Source organism: Mastacembelus armatus, chromosome 19 (assembly GCF_900324485.2).
Source record: "Mastacembelus armatus chromosome 19, fMasArm1.2, whole genome shotgun sequence".
In the NCBI taxonomy this organism is placed as follows: domain Eukaryota; kingdom Metazoa; phylum Chordata; class Actinopteri; order Synbranchiformes; family Mastacembelidae; genus Mastacembelus; species Mastacembelus armatus.
In genome coordinates, this window is record NC_046651.1 from 9,873,513 (window position 1) to 9,891,926 (window position 18,414).

General features: G+C 40.2%; 1 protein-coding gene across 6 annotated transcripts in view; it reads right to left on the minus strand.

Moving 5' to 3' along the window:
• The window catches only part of LOC113135927 (myosin phosphatase Rho interacting protein), a 47,864-nt gene that overhangs the window by 18,349 nt on the left and 11,101 nt on the right, over nt 1–18,414 (minus strand). For 4 of the 6 annotated variants that reach the window (XR_003296214.2, XR_003296215.2, XM_026316290.2 and 1 more), the window contains exons 4-10: nt 9,390–9,541; nt 8,006–8,090; nt 5,758–5,811; nt 4,543–4,765; nt 3,856–4,405; nt 2,403–2,544; nt 2,112–2,228 (exon numbers count right to left, since the gene is read on the minus strand). Coding sequence is in view for 4 of the 6 variants with exons in the window: in XM_026316290.2 (XP_026172075.1) it covers nt 2,112–2,228; nt 2,403–2,544; nt 3,856–4,405; nt 4,543–4,765; nt 5,758–5,811; nt 8,006–8,090; nt 9,390–9,541 (1,323 nt within the window). In the remaining 2 variants the exon portion in view is untranslated. The remainder of the gene's footprint in view (nt 1–2,111; nt 2,229–2,402; nt 2,545–3,855; nt 4,406–4,542; nt 4,766–5,757; nt 5,812–8,005; nt 8,091–9,389; nt 9,542–18,414) is intronic. The other 2 variants (XM_026316292.2, XM_033325735.1) reach the window with 2 other exon arrangements.

Here is an 18,414-nt window from a genome sequence, read left to right on the forward strand (position 1 = left end):
TATTCAATAATGTGAAAGTCAGCTAGCGGGTAGAAATGAAGATTATGATTTAACATTAAACACAAAATTAAGAGAAATTCAGAACACAACATATTTTGTTAAAACATTCTACAAATCTGTGCCTTTACAGAAAATTGTAGTTCAGGATTAATCACTGCACTAATCCAAATATATATTATCTCCCTACTCACTGATGCATTTCTGTGCATTTGTTTACATTTAGGTCACCACCTCAGCTTAAGAAATATATGCACCGATATGCGGTTCAAACTTGAGAGACCGACAAGTGGGAGCCGGACTTTCCCTGTGAAACACAAACTGCTGCCCACTGAAACCAAGCACAAGTCTGTTTATAGAGTACAAAGTAAATCATTCATTCAAAACGTGGCTTTTGGTCAATCAATAATACCTTGCGTTTGTTGAGCTTCATCAGGTGTGGTGTCACCGTCTGGCAGAGAGTCATTCTGATGGCTAACTGCCTTCACTTCATATGTTGACAATCTATTTCTTATCGTCTGTCCCGGGGACATACACACAACTGTGGCTACTTCTGTGCTGGCTATTTATAATCACCAGGAGCAGTGGCGGCAGTGGTGGGTACATGAATGTGCGTGTGTTTGAGTGGGTGGGGGGTCTGGCAGCTGCAGCTTGGCCAGTGAGACCAACCACACGCTGACTGAATCACTCCTGCAGCGCTCTCTAAACAGACCTCAGATCAGCAGCAGTTTGTTAAACCTCATGATGATATCAGTGCAACTTTGAGTAACTCTAGAGCTACTTTAATATTACTTGCCTATATTTAAAAAAAACTCTAATACTGTAAATATGTGTGTGGGTGGGTTTACAACATGTTACGCCCCAGCCTAGGGGTTGCCAGAGCGTAACACGATTGTGGAGTTTTCCTCCAAACCTCTTCCACAAACTACAATTAACAAGAATATTTATTCTGTCAAAATACAGAATACAATACAGAATGTACAAAACAAACAAAACGCTAATTTAGCCCTACTCAAACAAAAACGCTCCGTGAGCCCTACGATATCAAACAAACGAAAATCAATAACAAAAATGCTAAACAGCCCTATAATATCAATCAAAAGAAAGAACACAAAATCACAGGTCTCTAGCCTGGAAACTCCTAAAACAAACAGGAGAAAACAAAACACAAACGTAGCCTAAAATCTAAATATCTAATCTAAACAACAAAAACTACTATTACTACTAAACCTACAAAACGAAACAAAACCTAATCTCTAACTAACTAATTTACGAAAACGAAGTCTTTATCAAAATAGCTGGGAATGGCAAAGGTGGGAGAATAGCTCTCCTGAGCAGCAGTCCGTGGGCTTCTTATCGTTCTTCTGGGAAGTGTTGGACCAATCCCGGAAGTCCAATCCACGGGCTTCCTACGTCCACGCCCACTTCCGCATCCATCACACCCACACACATACACACACGTAATGGGGAGGGCCAATAACCCACAACACACACACACGTGTGTGTATGGGGAGGGGAGAGCCAACAACACACCAACCACACACATAATGACCCCTAGGGTCATAACACCTCCCCCCCAAGACCAAACATTTTCCCAAGAAAAAATGTTTTGCCTTCTTTTTTTTTTTCCAACATCTTGACAGAGCATCTGCCATGACATTATCTAAACCCTTTTTATACCGAATTTCAACATTATAGTCTTGCAACAATAATGACCAGCGCATAAGACGATTGTTGTTGTTTTGCATTCAAGTGAGGAATACGAGAGGGTTGTGAAGAGAGTACACCAATTTTAAAACCAATTAGTTGAACAGTGCACATTACAAAAAGGACAGGCTACACATGGATGCCCCAACAAGTAAATCCAAAGGATCAAGGGTAAACCATGTAGCAGTCTTGATAACAAGATGACAGAATACATCAGTGGAAAACTATGCTTAAACGAAGAATATAGTTAAATATAATGAAACTGAAAAATGCATGAGTCCACTTCAGTTAAAAAAAGTTACCCATTGGAACTATGTTGGTAGTGCAGAGGGGAAAAAGGAAAACAATGGGACACTACTGCAGCATAAAGGTTCAACTCTGCCTTTAAAAGTAGTGGCAGTACTCACAGTCATTGAGGACTCTGTGACCCTGCGGTCCAGTGACTTTGCTCTTCTCAGGTTGGCAAAAGTAGAGCTGGACACATCAGGGACTGACCGGTCCTTTCCTGCATCCAGTGACATCTCCTATAAATATAAAACAAAGATTAGAAGTTATAAGGTATTTCATTTTATCAAAGTCTAAAGATCAAGTGTAAGTCACCTAATACCTATGTAAGTTGGTGAATAGTTATTTTTTATTATCAATATTTTATACCATTTTAGATTGTGTGTCTATAATAAATAAATGAAGCAACATACATGTTTATTAGCCAAGTAGCGTCTCTCACTGCGGCCTTGTCTCTGGATCAGCATGGTAGTAGCAGAGGGATCACTGGAGCTACTTGTATCCATATGCTCCACCTGTTGACCCTCCTCGAATCGGCTGATTATTTGAGAACGTCTAAAAGACACAGACCATTCATTTCAAACACATACTCATTACACAGTAAATATAGTATTTCACTCAACAGAAAAGTCAAAGAGTTTGGGGTAAAATATCACTCTAAGGACATTTTTGCAATCTACAAAAAAGATGCAGGCAATCCTCAAAAGCTGGCAGAATCACTTAGCATAGAAACAGACAAGCATGACATGAAAGCAAATTTGAGCCAAAATCAATGTCCATACAGTAATGCAAGTAACTGGTTTACTGAGGGCAGAATGCAATGCTGCCATTATGACTCAACATCCACATATAATATATATATCGAATATGTAGAAAATTCATTTTGAACATTATCAGTCTCAAACTCTATTCAATAGACAAAAATGTGCAACATAAGGTAGGAGTAACATACCCAAAGAGAATATTCAAGAGATACACCAAAGAATAAAGAGCAGTGTTATATGATGAAAGATTAAACTTTGGAAGAAAAGGAAAAATGACTAGAATGGTGGATTAAACAAACTGCAGGTGTAGCACTAATGGCAACAGAGTCTGCATTACCTTAAGGGATTGCACTTGTTAATGTGTATTTGTGTCTGCACAAGAAGCAAAGCCCAAACAGTAAATATAACCCCCCATCAGTATGTTTGAGTATGTATAGTATATACAGTACAGTAAAACAGGTATTTATATAGAACAGAGAGTTTCGGTTTGCTTCCAGTCAGTGCAGAGATGAAATGATAGAAAGCAGGAATCAGCGGTGACCAGCAGGGAACAGCATTGGGACAGGAATGGAAGGGCTGGTTGAGCATTAGCTCTGAGAAGCTCTGTTCAGAAGCCCCTGGAAAAGAGTGAAACAAGAAAAACTAGCAAAATAGCAAGAGCAAAAGGGAGAGACCAGTAGAAAAGAAAGAAGAAACACATGCATTTACTGTACATCCCCCCCCAAATCATTAATGGCAAAACCACTGGGCAGCAAGAGCAAAAGATGCTAGTGAGAGAGAGATCAGAGTAACTGAACCACATCAGTCAGTGTGGTGCTAACAAACTAAAAGGCTGCATGTTTTAAGCAATGCATGAACATCCTTACTTGACATGCAAACTGTAAGTCCTAAAGCTATGCCAAGGATCAACATCCAGCAGCTAATTAATGATTATTAACATGTTTTCTGTCACTATCATGGTAAAACAAAGTATGTCTGCATACGTTTCGGCTAACTTGTATATGTGCAGCACTAAAGTATCAGACATTCAGTGCAAGAAAATAAAAATGTTTCATCATTTTTTGAAGTTTGCAGAGCATAACACTCATCCATGATCTCTCACCTGCGCTCTTCCCCAAACAGCCGAGCCACTTCCTCTCTGCCTGGGCTCCTTGTCCGTGCCCTCAGTTCTTGACGCTTTTTCTCTGAGCGGAAGGCTTCTCGGTAGTTCAGTCTGCGAGCCCGTGGCACATCTGACAGTGCTGCGTACTCCCTGCCAGAACGACCCACTCTTCCTCCCCCACCAGTGACACTACCAGCGCTTTCTCCACCAACACTGTGGCCCTCCCATGTGGATGTAGTGCCGCTGGGTTCAGAATCCAGCGAGCTCTGGGAGGAGCTGATGGTGGAGTAGCTGGGTGAAAGAAGTGCACCTGGAGAGGGGAGAGGGTCTTGGGAGGGTAGACAAGGGGAAGTTTGGGGCTCTGACTCAGAGTTGTACCTGGAACTAGGAGCTCCCAAAGACAAGGATGACGCTGAAGAGGACAGGGGCAAATGCTGGGGTGGCTGGGAATGCTGTGCAGACTGTGGAGAAGGTTCTGACTTTGTCTTCTCCAGTGAAAAGTAACCACTTTCAACTCGTACCTTGCGTCCAGTGGTCACAGTGCCACCATCTGAAATAAGGACACAATGCCATTGATATGAAACAAAGGAAATAGTCTTATTAGCCCAAGTCACAACACTCTTTATGTTAGCCCTAGTCCTTCTAAGGTGAAACAAAAGCTGAAGCTACTCTCTTCTCAGTCCTCACCATCTTGAGTAGTCATACTGGAATCTGGCTGGCTCTGGCTTAACTGGCTGAGACAAGAGGCACTGCGGCTGCAGGGAATAGTGGCCCTACTCCAGCGGCTCTCCTCTTGCCACAGAGTGGCGCGGCTCATCGGGACACGCTCTGCACTGGCAATACTGCTGGGCAGACATGGGATGCTGCCTCCGCTGCTGCTAGTTACTGTCACTTTGGCAGGGCCGGGCTCCTGGGTAAGGGTTGATGGGAAGAGGAAAGAACATAATGTGAGGTAAGGTCACAAAAGACTACAAAAAATGTGAGAAGGAAAGAGGTCAAAGCACAATAAAAACTAAAAGGTAAATATGAAGCATTGAATATATCTTTAAAAACCTGATCTCTTGATGTAAACGCTTCACTAAATGCCTGCTCTCAACTACAGGGTTGTTAAACCATGTGCCAATCACATTACCAATAATCATTATGTGAGGTTATCTCACATAGTTGCTCTCTTTGTGTTTGACATTATGTCCTTCAGTAAAAGCAACACTGCACAGCACAGTAGTCTCTTTTATTTGTAGTGGTAACAATCTCTTGGTGTTGAATGTCACATGGTTCGCACAATTATTTTATTTTTGCTTTTTTGACTTGTTGACAAAGTGACAAAGCAAAAGAACATTTCTTTCATTAATGGCAAAATGGTAAAATGAGAAATTCTGGGAAAAGAGAAGGAGGATGTGTGGGAATGAAGAAGGGATGGACAGCTTGTCAGAGAACAAAGAGTTCATTCAAGCCAAACACCTGTATTACTGAGGGATACAGGGAACAGAAGGAAAACCAAAACAACACAAAGCAAACGACATTTTTCAGAGGTGGATATATCGAAATAAAATTTTTAGGACTAAAAAAAAAAAAAAAAAAAAATCATCTTTATCGGATTAACACCATTGCTGTTGTGCTCAAAATTTGATGTCACCAGTGTCATGTTGATCAGCTGAACCCCAGTATCATTTGAGATCATAAGAATAGCAAGCAAGATTTTCAAAAGCAAAGCAACCCTCAGACATCAACTTTTCAGCCAGCCTACTTTAATCACCACAAACATGCTACTGAATCAGCAAGGACCATGTCCTTTTATTCACCCTTCACCTGGATGGATGGGGATTACAATAAATCTAATGTATAAGGGTTGGGATTTTTAAAGGTGAAGCAGGATAAAAAGTTTGGCCAAGCTGAACTCACTGGGTGTCCATTCATGTCTTCAGTGGAAAAGCACTGGCTTGGAGTTACTCCACCCTGCCGATCACAAAAAGTCTTTAATGTTAATGTAATGTAAGACAGGTAAATGTATGCCTAATGATAATTCCAGGAGTAGTTTCTGTGTTATTTTAAATGCTGTGATTTTTTTTTAATCTAGGTCCATTTTTATTGTTTACTGGCTCTTCAGCAAGTTATTATATGAAATAAGAAAATATTAACTCATTCCAAACTCCTTTCTCATACAGTACAGACACACAGGGTAGTTATTACTGTTTCCTGTCACATTATTTTTGGAATCAAGCTTCAATAAAAGGGGCATTATCCACCAGACAAACATGCTACTGTGCTCAAGTATTTACAACAGTTTCTGAGAATAGGACACTACTAACATAATAAAGCAGGAGGAGAGGGTTTAGGTGGAAATGTGAGGTGTGAAAATGCTATAAAAATTTAACAAAGATAATATATAACAGCTAGGATGACAATGATAGAAAACAAAAAAGACAAGCAGTGAAAGCATTCTCACACATTATCAACCCTAAATATATGGCTTGACCTTGAAACTTGAGTGTTGTTTCAGGTGGATCACATTTCACACATGCAAAAAAGTGCATGTGCAATCAGGTTCTGTACTAGTACTGTTACCAGTAACTTATTGAGATAAAACACAATCATCTTATGTTAGTTGTTAAACCCGTACAGAATATTTGCAGAGCAGTAGCTGATGTTGCCTAAAGTAGATGGGTAGCAGCTTACTACTTAATTACTGTAGTGTATGTAGGTGTGCATTTTGCCAGTCTAGCACTGAGCACAATGTGGATAGATTATAAAAATGCCATGTGGTGAATATAGCAGGTACACTTCTTTACACAGGAAAGTGTATGAGTGTCAATAAACACAGCAACAAAGAAAGTCAGACATAAATGATGCAGGTCACATGAGACACAGGTCATCACCGTGTCACCACTATCCCTTTCCAAATGAACCTTTGTGCAAACTCGCAGAGGTCACAGTCTAATTCAGGGTGCCATCATTAGAGGAACTAAACAATGAACTTCAGAGAGAAAATTCTGTCTGCTCACCACAAATTTGGCCTTGCATCACAAAGGAGGTAGGGAAAGGGGAAAACTGTCTCCCATAGTGGGTGGTCTGCATAAAAGTATATAATAAGCCCATATTTCATCTTGTCATTGAAACCATTATTACTGGAATAAAGCTTTACTTAGCAGCGTTATTTAAGTTCCACCTGCCAGTGAGAAATCTGACAGTAGCACATGGAAGCTTGCAGTGGCATGGATACTGTACTGTATTGTACTATACCGAAATCTGGCATATTACTGCCTAATGTTTAAAGCAAGAATTTAGAAAGGGTCTGTATGTACTTTTACAGACCTGGGTTCTGAATCTGACTAAGAGCATCAATTTAAAAGGACGTTGTGAGCAGGTTAACAAGGTTAGTCCAGGCAACACCTGGTTCAAAGGCCTGGCAGAAGCCACAGCTGCTGGACTTGACAATGAAACTGAATGCACCAGCAAATTCAAATGTGAGAGGATCATGGTCACATTACTGAAAGTATGCGAGTTAGCTGAAAAATACTGTACCTGCCAGTATATAAACGTACAAAGAAAGGTACCATTGTACTTATATGGTAAGGTAATTCTTCTATCAACGCTGCCACATCATGTGACTAAAGAATGCAAATAGGAGTTGTTGCTGTTGTTACTGGCAAAGAAACAATGCAGCTCATCTCTGAGGGGAAAACAGCTGGTGTAGTTTGACTGGAATGAAATGCCTGCATACTTCCAAGCATTCGGCATTTTATTCTTTGTCGTTGCATTGGTCCAACTGCTAAGTTGGGCTCATTTATAATATTCCCTAACTCACAGAGTACTGATGAAAAGTAACAGTACAGCAGTATATCCTCAAAGTGAGACCTGGAATCATAATTGGAGCTAAACATGGCTCATTAACTTCTATTAAAATATAGTTGAACTAAAAATAATGTGTATCCTCAAAGTTGTACGTTCATTTTTTCCTTGTTCTCTGTTGCTTCCCTTGATTTAGGTTGTTTTATCACAAAGCATTTAAGAACTCAAGCATATACAAGAGAAAATATCAGATCTTTATAAAATGACAAGACTTTCATCTGAATTTGACTGCTTTCTATTTTTACTCAGATTAAACAATGTAAACGCACTTCCTCATGACGAGTGTGAGTAGGTGCATTACCTGCTGAGTGGGTGGATCAACCTTTCGTTTTTTCTTCTGGTTCTGCTTGTTGGTTCTTGGATACACAGTCAAAGCCTCCTGCCACCTACGAATGATAAAAAATGAGGTGTTGTTCTACTGTTAATGCAGAGAATGTTTTCCCAATCCTACCAGTAATGAATGCAGGGGTTGTAGTGACCGTCTAACCCTCACATAGCAACACAAAGCATTTTAAAATCTGTTATTTGCCCATTTTATTTTCCTTGACAATTTATGTTTTGTGTTTGTGCTTTTTGTTAATATTAAAAGTTTTTGTCAGGAAAAAGTAATTTCATTACAATACTAATTTGCCACTACATTATAATGGTCTTACTAAAGCATTGAGCAGGAAAAGCAACAACACAGCACATTTACTAGACAGCACAAAACAAGAACAATGATAGCATGTCCCCTGAAGCACCATTATTCTAGGAGGTTTTTGTCAACAGATAACCTCATTACTAAAATGAATACTTTTTTGTTTGATGCACGTGACTAAATTGTGAAGAGGTTTAGATTACAAAGAAAAATTAAAAGTGAGAGCGACAACACTCAAAAATATAACTAATTGACCGTGTACTTTAAATCTCAGTACTAAATAAAACAAATCTAAATATATCTATAAAGAAAAAGCAAATCCTCACAAAACTGCAAAATATAGAACTTAATCCACTAGAGAAATGTCTGATTCTATAGTTAGAATATTATAGTTAATGATCACTGTACATACATTTTGTGTGAGCTTCACGTAACCAAATTAAAACATATTTATATATACAATCCTGGTTATTACACCACTGTCAAATAATGACAACCGTGCCAAGACTATAATAATTGGATGATGGCCCAGAAAGAACACATGGGAGCCAGATGACAGAAGAGTGGGAGGTCCACAGTGATAAAGCAGGTAGCATAACAGTGTGGGTGTTGTGAGTCAGAAATGCCTAAGAATAGCTGTGATATGTATGCTAGAGCTTAAGAGGGAGAACAGTACACAAACACACTTCAATGTGCAGGTCTGGATGAGAAGGCACAGGAGAAAACTATGTAATGAGGCTCACAGAACCTGTATTGTGATGTGTGTCCAGTCATATGGGGCTGTGTGAAAACATGGAAAGGAACAAGTCGAGAATGTGCACTGTCACTGCAGTGTAGATTACAACTCTCTGAGAAACTGGAAGAAACAGCAGGGGGCAGACCAGTTTTGGCTGCCACAGCAGTTGCACAACTGTTCTTCCTTGTCCAGACCTCTGTCATTCCTCTTCACTCATCACAAGAAAGAGCAACACATCATGCTGCACACCTGAAGCCACATTTGTTTCATATCACACATATGAAGACATAACGCTAGACTATTGTGTCATACCCATTGATGATTTCTTTACACTCAGCCCTTATGAAGTGCTCTTTCTCAGGAGTCAGGATGCACAGCGAGTTCTTCTGACCTGTCCTGGACTCTCCGTCGATGACATCAGAGCACTGGTTCATATTGATTGTACCCTGGGGTAGAGTGCTGGGCTGGAGGATACAACAGGGACACACAGAGAAAATATTAAGTGGAGAAAAGAACAGACGTAACCACGTATCTCTCCACATGGTCTGACTATCTTCACACACAATCCACCCCAGCATCAATTTTCATGCCAAGCTTGGCACACCATGAGAACAGTCTGTGTACAGGCAAATGTTCTTGTTAGGGCTCGCTGTGATATTTTTGTTTTTTGAGTATGTGTTGCAGCACCTAAAAGACAGCAATTACATGAGAGGATGTCAATACATGCAGCGTATTACCTTTTCATAAAAGACATCATCTCTACAGCATTAAAAGTTAAAAAAGAATGATATATACTTTTGCATACAAAACTGTTTTGCTTAATCACACTGCATCATTTCTAGTGTTAATATAGCCAACATCCACAGTCATGTTTGTATGTATATTGCTCCACTAGAAAGAACGTGATGTGACTTGTAAAAAAAAAACTGTTCCATTTATAAACAGTGAAAGTTCATGGGTTCACCAAGCGGTTTGGAGTTTAATCTGTCTGATGCCTGGCTGTGAGGTGTAAACCAAACTATGCACACCGACTTGATTGCCATCTGTCAGCTATAAATAACGCTAGCACAGGGATTTCCAGAATAATAACTACTTTGTGTACAATGAATAAAGGTTTTAGATCAAAGTTTACGTAACCACACAGCAGCTTTTTAGGTAGGCATGGCTCATTTCCAATGAATAAGGACATGCTATTTCATCAGATAAAATGATCTATAATGCCCCATTATGCTGCATCACTAAGTGAACACGCTTCTGTAGAATTATGTCTTTTAAGTGTACATTGTACATGTACAGCTACAGTCACTTTTTTTTTTAAAGTCAAATATTTAAACACAAACAACTATAATGAATATTACTAGTATAAAAAAAACAAAACACTTTTACTTGGTCTATTATTTGAATAATATGAGGAGCCCTGACAATCTTATGTCGACTGAGGGATTAATATTTTTTCAAAAAGTCAATAAGCACTGCATACATTAGTCCACTGGGCATAAGCCACCACTTCAACAGCTTGTGGGTCCTACCATTAACATACAGTCAGAATTACAGACACCAAAACACACAGAGGTTCCAGGCCATGAGTACCAGGTAGCCACAGCTGATAAATTACAGCCCTGCGTAACCTGTAATATATAAAGAAATAAATCTGGAAACAAAATTAAAAGGTATCACATTCAAGTTAGCTTCTGACCAAATAAATCAAACTCAAGGACCCAATTTGTGCAGAATAAACACAGCCTGTCAGTACCAGAGCAATTTAAGCACATGCTTGGCCTCTAATGTGGACAGAGAAGTCAATAGTTTGTGGTAATCCCACCCTGAGGGCAGATGAGAGACCCTGTTCACTTTGTCACTGTTAAATGTCACTTTCCTTCCCAACTGCTCAACCATTGTCTATACTATAAAAGGATAGCAGTGTTAAAATTTGGTACAGCAAATTGGAACAAGGAAGACAGGTTGGTCTAATCAAGCTTAGAGAATAAAGAAAAATCTGAGTTGTCTAAGCAGCATGGCATGACAGCAGAAAGCACGACCTTTACAACTTCTACCACTCATGACTCAGTTGGTCATTATATTTTGGCTCAAAGTTTTATGTCTGTGGCTTTAAGGTCTATCACCAAAGGGCTCTTGACACTAAAGTTAGAGGGCCAGGGCAACAGCCGGGCTTGACAGGCAGATGGACAAACAGGCCTTGGGACAGCTGGGCAAGAACCTAGGCCTGCTTCACACTGGACAGAGAGACTGGCGTCAGCTTGACCTGAGTGCCCTGTCACTCTCAGACATAGAGAGAGGAAGGAGGTTTGGAGATTGAGAGACAGAAAAGTACAGGGTGAGAGAAAGGAGATTAAGTCTCAAGCTGGCAGTCAAGGGAAACGCACTGCAGCAAAAAAAAAAAAAAAAAAAGGGTTTTGTGGACTATGACTTTGTACTGCTCGGCCATCTGTCTGTGTAAACAAATCTAGAGTACACCACACGTGGGTTTGTCCTTGAGCTGGAGTCAGAGGGGGATAAACAACAAAATATTTCAGTTTCTGGGAACAGTTGTACAAGCAGCTTAAGCAACCAGTTTTATAATCACAGCATCGGATTTGCTAGACTGACAACAGCTCTGATTGAAAACCTGTTTTCATACAGCTGCTCACCTCTGAAAAAGAGAGGCAGAGAGAGAGGGACTGCGTTTGTGAAGAAGGTCATAGTTGTGCGGGAGTACAGTATATGTTCTACACTAGAACCAAGTGGCAAGTAGCACGGGACTCTTGTCACACATGCACAGGCCCAGCCCTGTTTCAGCTGAGCAGAAATACATGCCCCTACTTTGGGCCAGTCACTGTGGCTCTAGTCCCCAGACCCAGGCCCCTTGAACCTACACCTCTGTCACCTAGCCTAGACCCGGTCCCCTCTCTCTAGGCTACCGCTCTCCACAATGGGCCCTTTGTGAAGCAGCATCAGTTCACACAATGTGGGATTGTCAGCCACCACAGTCCACACAGCCACTCCTCCTCTCAGCCCTCAAAAAGGAAATGACCAAGAGACAAGAGGCCCAAACAAGTGTCTCCTTTGTGATCAGAACATGGAAATTATGAAATCAGCATAAACTTATTCTTGTCTCTCAAGTTGTTCAGACAACAGTATAAACACTGTCTCTATAAGTATAATTGAGCAGAATCTCAAAGGGAGACAAATCAAAAGATGTGGTTCCTCCACATCACTCTGTGATGACTGCAAAGATTAGGAAAGCACCAGACACATGGACCATTTTAGCCATCATTCAACTCAAACTTGAATAATTAAATTGAAATATTGTAAAAAATTGCATTAAGTACATATTTGAATGTTTAGTAGGTTAGCCATAAAATACATAATTGATTAAACATAGATGATGATTTTGTTTATTATTTTAAGCCAATAGATAGTTAAACAAAAATAAACAAAAGCTTATTACAAGAGTACAAGACAAAACTGAGTGCTTCAAACCTGCAATACAATTTTTTTTTTACAAAAGTACAGAGAATATGAAATCTGTCTTGATACAGAAGTGAACAGAGGCAAGTTTACACCCTCAAGGATGCCACAAACTGCCAAAGACCATTCACAATTTCATATGCAAGATGCTTTAAAAAACAGCAGTTCTTATTAGGTTCAACACCACATTACTGTGCATGGCCTGCACAGTTTAGGCCTATCTCTCCTCTCCTTACCATATAGTATTCAAGTGCCTTGTGATCTCTGTCCAGATGTTGTGCAGCATTACCATAGTGTTCATTAGGAACCAACTCTCGGCTTAGAAAATGTTAATTAGTATGCTCCATGCATGCATGCCTTTGCACCCTTGGCTTCCTTCACTCTTGGCCATTCCACAGCTTAGCAAAACACCCCATTCTCCCTTATGACACAGGGGGAGAAATATTTGCTTGTTTTGGCAGCTGGCTGATGGTCTACTTTCAATTTTGGTTGTGAAGCAAATTCTCTTCCTCTACCATCAACATTTTTGGGTTTGACAGACTCATTTCTAGTTATGGAAAGCAGAGTGCAGTTGAACTGACTCACTTAAAAGCAACATGAACAGCATTTAGCTATGTGATTGAGGAACATATTGCAATATCTTTTTTGATTCATTCATGTAATTTCTTATTCCTTTTCTCATTATGAAGACACCAAAATATTGCTCAATGACCAAGTTAGTTCTGAACACCTGCAAGTTGATTCGAAACATCTGTTTTTTGTTATTAGGTGCCAGTTTGCCTGCCAGCTTGTGTGGTGACAAATTCAAATGCTATGACTTCACTTACATTACTCTTCTTTAGGCATGTAACAGCATGACCCTCAAGCACCGTTTCTAAGTTCTTCACCCTTGCATCCACAGCCAACTGATTTTGATCATTAAAGATACTGAAGCCAACATAAAAGCTGATGAACTGGCGCTGCTTCATCCTGACTCATGAATATGGCCTAGAATCAGGTCTCTTCAGGGTCCAACATCCTCTGCTCATTACCGATAACAACAATTATGCAATAAATCTTTCCTTAGCAACTTCGGACAACAGAGGTAAACAGACATTTTTGATACCAGCGAGCATGCCAACAGCTAGCTGCGGGGAAATGTCCTCAGGTGCCAGACAGATGGAGTCACCTTTAGTCTTCCTAGAAAGGAATATCAAGCACAGTGCCTTTGTGCTTAAATCCACAATAATCCTACAAGCACAGATACCCAAAACAGTCAGGGCTGGAACTAGAGCCGACAGATTGGTCAGGTACAAGATTACAACCATCACTGTCCTACAGTCCTCAAGGTCCTCTAATTTTACCTGAGTATTGAGACAACTGTAAAGCAGTACCATCACATGTGATATTTACCGTAGTCTCTACTATATGAACCCTCCCTGCACTTTAAACATATAGTGCTATAAAAATCAGACTGGGCCATATTGTGGCTATCTGACATCTCTGCTGCAGAGCCAAGTACAGTTCTCCAGGCATTTTCAAATACACCTCACCCCACTGGTATGCATTCAAAACATTTAAGATGAATGCTACAGCATAGGCCTCTGCTTTAAGCTTTGCTACACAGTGCTACAACAAACGGTCACTGCAAAAGCATTGAATTAACACAATGTTCTGAGAGAAACGAATCATAAAACGCCACACATTTCACATCTTTGTGCGAGGTATTTCAGAGAGGACTGTAGGTGGTAGCAGTACTGCTGCACTTACGAATGATGAGAGCATGTGGGTGGTTTAATGCTGTGTAAGGAGCCAGCAGTTGACATAGGCAGAGGAGGAGGAAGAGGAGGCAGAGTTGGAGGATGAAGACCATCTTCATTACTATAGCAGGATTCTTTTCAAATGGAGGCTATTAGGATTGTGCTGTTGGTCAATCACATGCAACTGTATTAGAGCTACATAAACATTATCTTTCTCTGCCTAAAGCGCAGGAAAGCATATCAATGCAATAATTAAATGAATGTCTTAATGATTTGTCAATGGTATATTACTTTCTTATTCCACAGCATACAGGACTGTAATTTAAGCTTTGATAAGAGCATTATGCAATGTCTAATAATAATAATGATGACTGCATAATGAATTGTGAGAAATTATAGCAGGGTGTGAAAAATCAGTCTCTGTCTGGGTTATGACAGTGGATGGGCTGGCTGCAGAAACAGATGCTACAATCAAGTTGTGTCATGTTGCCTTGGCTGCTCACACTATCCAAGCACAGTTACTGTGAGTGTGTGCTTTCCCAGGTGAGTAACGTTTTCCCTTTCTTTGCCCTCTAATATTTGCCAAAGCTGATTCTTTCATCTCGCACACTTGTCAGTGCCAAACACTGGACTGTCCTCAGTTCAGTTTCCATGTTCAAGTTTGTAAACTTTTTTCTTCTATGTATTTTCTTCACTTTCATATCTGTAATGACTGAAACCTTTGCTATGTCTTCTACCTCTGGCTAAAGAAATCAAAAAATACATTCACACACACTACTTGCTGTGCAATCTCAAGTGAGGTGTCAAAACTACACTTATAAGCAATCTTTAAAAAAGGTGACATGAAAAATATCATTACATACCAAAGACCTAAGTGTGTGGTAGTGAAAGTGAGGTGATAAACTAAACAGGAAGGCAGATATATCGGGAGGATATATATGGAGGCAGGGAAGTATGGCTTATCTAAATCCCCACGTGGCTAAGTGGCAGTGAATGCACAAATGCGTGTCACACTGAGGCCACAATTAGGCCCTAAATGACACATCCATTGCGCACCAATACACGCTCACTCCAATTGATGCTCTTATGAGGCCAGTTATGATTACAGCTGGATGATGTGCGCATTGGGCCGGTTTTAATTTGCAACACCATCATTAACCAGTGCATGTGTCTCCAAAACAGCACCACTCAGTTACTGACTTACAGAGCTGGAACTCCTACATTTGTAGCTCTACAAAACCTTTTTTTATCTAAGCAAAAAAACAAAACCAAAACAAGCAAAAAAAAAAAAAACACTGTTGTAAGATCAGAAGGTGGCCCAAAAGAGCAGTGTCTGGATTACTGCATTGCTCTGACACAGCACTCCGGAAAGTAGGCCAAGGTGAATAGGCACCCATTACAGTTCGTGCTGTGGCTGTTTTAAAGTCACAGGGCCCTAATTAAAACTATTTCAACCAAACAGGGCTCATAAATATAATTCAATCCATCAACACATTTAAGCTCGTTTCTGCAACTTACTCACACTATTACACTATTGGGAAAGAAATACATAGGACCTGCAGGCGGGCTTCAAATAGTTGTTTGATAATGACTACAAATCTGCCAAAGCCTCAGTAAGTCAACACAAATTAGCCGGTGATGCAGAGGGGAAGGGAAAATGGGGGAGGAATAGGAAAATGTTCTTTTGGGAATTGAACTAATACCTCAGTTTTGGAGTTAGCTGTTTTTCCACAGGACTGAAGAGCACCTCCCTACAGGCCTAGGTCTGCAGATTAGCAGCTACAGTAACCCGCTATTCAAAACGCTGAGAGAAGAGTCATCAGATAAAACATATTTTCCAGATTTCTTTATATATTTTGGAACTAATTAACAATAACATTTTGCAAACTAATATTAATGCATAAATCATGTTTTTGTACTAATACTTTTCTGAAAGTAATTTAAAGTTCAAAAGGATTTCAGTTCACTTAGGGCATTTTTTGTTGCTCTGATTTTACAGAGGAAAAAACGCAGAGTAGAGGGAGCACTAAGCTGATTAGGTGCTGAGGTTGGAGGGAGGCCAGTCCATAGCTGCTGGAAATGGGAATTTTGGGCCAGGTCTCGATGAAGCCGGTGTGGGTTATTAAAGAGCAAGTGGTTCACCCAACAGCAATTAGCAAAAAGCCAACATACCACATAAGTTGCAGGTTATGTGGATTTCATGGGCAAGACCTACCAATGAGACAAGGCCAAGAAATGTTAGTAAGAGGTTCAACTGGGTGATATTTTCACTTGTATATAAATGTTTCTATTTAAATATGTCTGCTTTTCCATGTGTGTCTTGGCTTTGCTATTTTATTTATATGAAACATCACCAAACCCAACTTTCTTTCTTTCTAAAAATATCTTGGCTGCAGAGTCCTGCCCTTAACAGGTGGCTGGTTTGGCAGGTCACTAAGTTGAGGTGAAAGTTAAAGGTCATCCAATATACCTGCACCTGCCATAACTCTGAGAGACATTCAACTGCAGCCTTATAGAACACCCAGTCTCAGGCCAGATTACAGCTGGATGCCATCCAACTGAGACTTACTACAGTGATGTAACTAATCAACAGCCATCAGTCTCCACAACCTAAAAAGAAGACAGAATTACAGCTAAAGAGCAGGATTCAAGTATAGTTTAGTGGGCTTCTGCGTTTAAAGAAATTCTGTAGCAAAATCTAACTTTAGTATACAATGGCGTGTACGTGTGGGTAATTCACCAGGACTGTATTTTCACTTTTTAGGTGGGAAACAGATATCAGTGTCCCTACATTCCTGCCCCCTTGCCTGCAGACACCTGCCCCACTGTATTTTGTTTTGTTTTTTTTGTGCCATTCTCAGAACTGGCTAACCCTTACCCTGAAGTTTTAAATGAAACCTTTTGTTAGTGTCCTGGTCTAGAGTTTTAGAACAAACCGAGCAAGCAGGCCATCAGGCCGTATTTGCCTTTATAGACAAGGAAAGGGTAGAGAAGTTACACAATACTGTTGGACTGCTCTCGCCAACACAAATGATTTAATGGCCAGGGAGAGCTGGAATGAAAGACAGAGATACGAGAGTGGCAGAGGAAGACAAAGTGAGGAGGTAAAAGGAAGGGAAAGTGAATCGGACTGAGTAATGGGAAAGTAAAAGTGAGGACCATGCAAGTGTGAGTGGACACTGGTTCAGCCAAGGCCTCCTGGAGCCAGCCTTTCTCTGAATAATGAATGGCTGGAAAACCTTAAAAAGAACAAGAAAATGAAGGAGTCTACAAAGAGAAGGATGGTAGAAAGGCACCCTGACCAAAAAAAGTCCTTTTCAGGATGGCTCACCATGGCACACAGGTGGACCTCCATCAAGAATTTACCTCAACCCCAAATATTCCCCAAGTTAAAACTGAAAGAGCGTACAACAGACCAAAAAACAGCAACAGCAACTGGAATCCCATGTCACCCGAAAACTGACACCTTGAGCCATATATTACTATTTTACTCAAGGTACTGACAGACCCAGTGCCCTGTGTTAAATGATCCTGTCTGCAGGCTCATGCAGCAGTGATCACCAATATAATAATAGATCAGATGGTTAACAAGAAGGACTGTCTTCTCTTGCATATTTCCTACAGTTAAACACAAAGCTTAAGTGGAGCCTTACAGCCAGATAAAATAACAAGACCTACTTATTGAGGTGAGATATTTTTGAAAGTGCTGTGAATTTTGGTCTGATTTGCATCATTTATTTCTATAGATTTCCACACAAACAGTTCAATTTTATTATGTCCTCTCTGTGTTTTACTATCCTAGCCAACATACAAAGAAAACTTTTCTGCTCATCAGACCTGAGAGGGACAGCTTAGTCCATTCTTCCGTGTGCTTGAATGTGCATACTGGAGGACAATGTGGTTTTATTGGCTGTAATTTGAGTTTAACAAGTGTAATCTGAAAGCCATTATTTTTAGACTAAACTTTAAACTTTTTGGCTATGGAACACACACATACACACAATAAACATCGTAGAAGGGAGGTGGCGAGGGGAGAGGTCAGTGAGAAAACATAAAATGTCATGTCTCTGTCCTTTACATTTGATCTGTCAGCATTTATAATGAGAACAAAACCACAATTAAGTTTACTT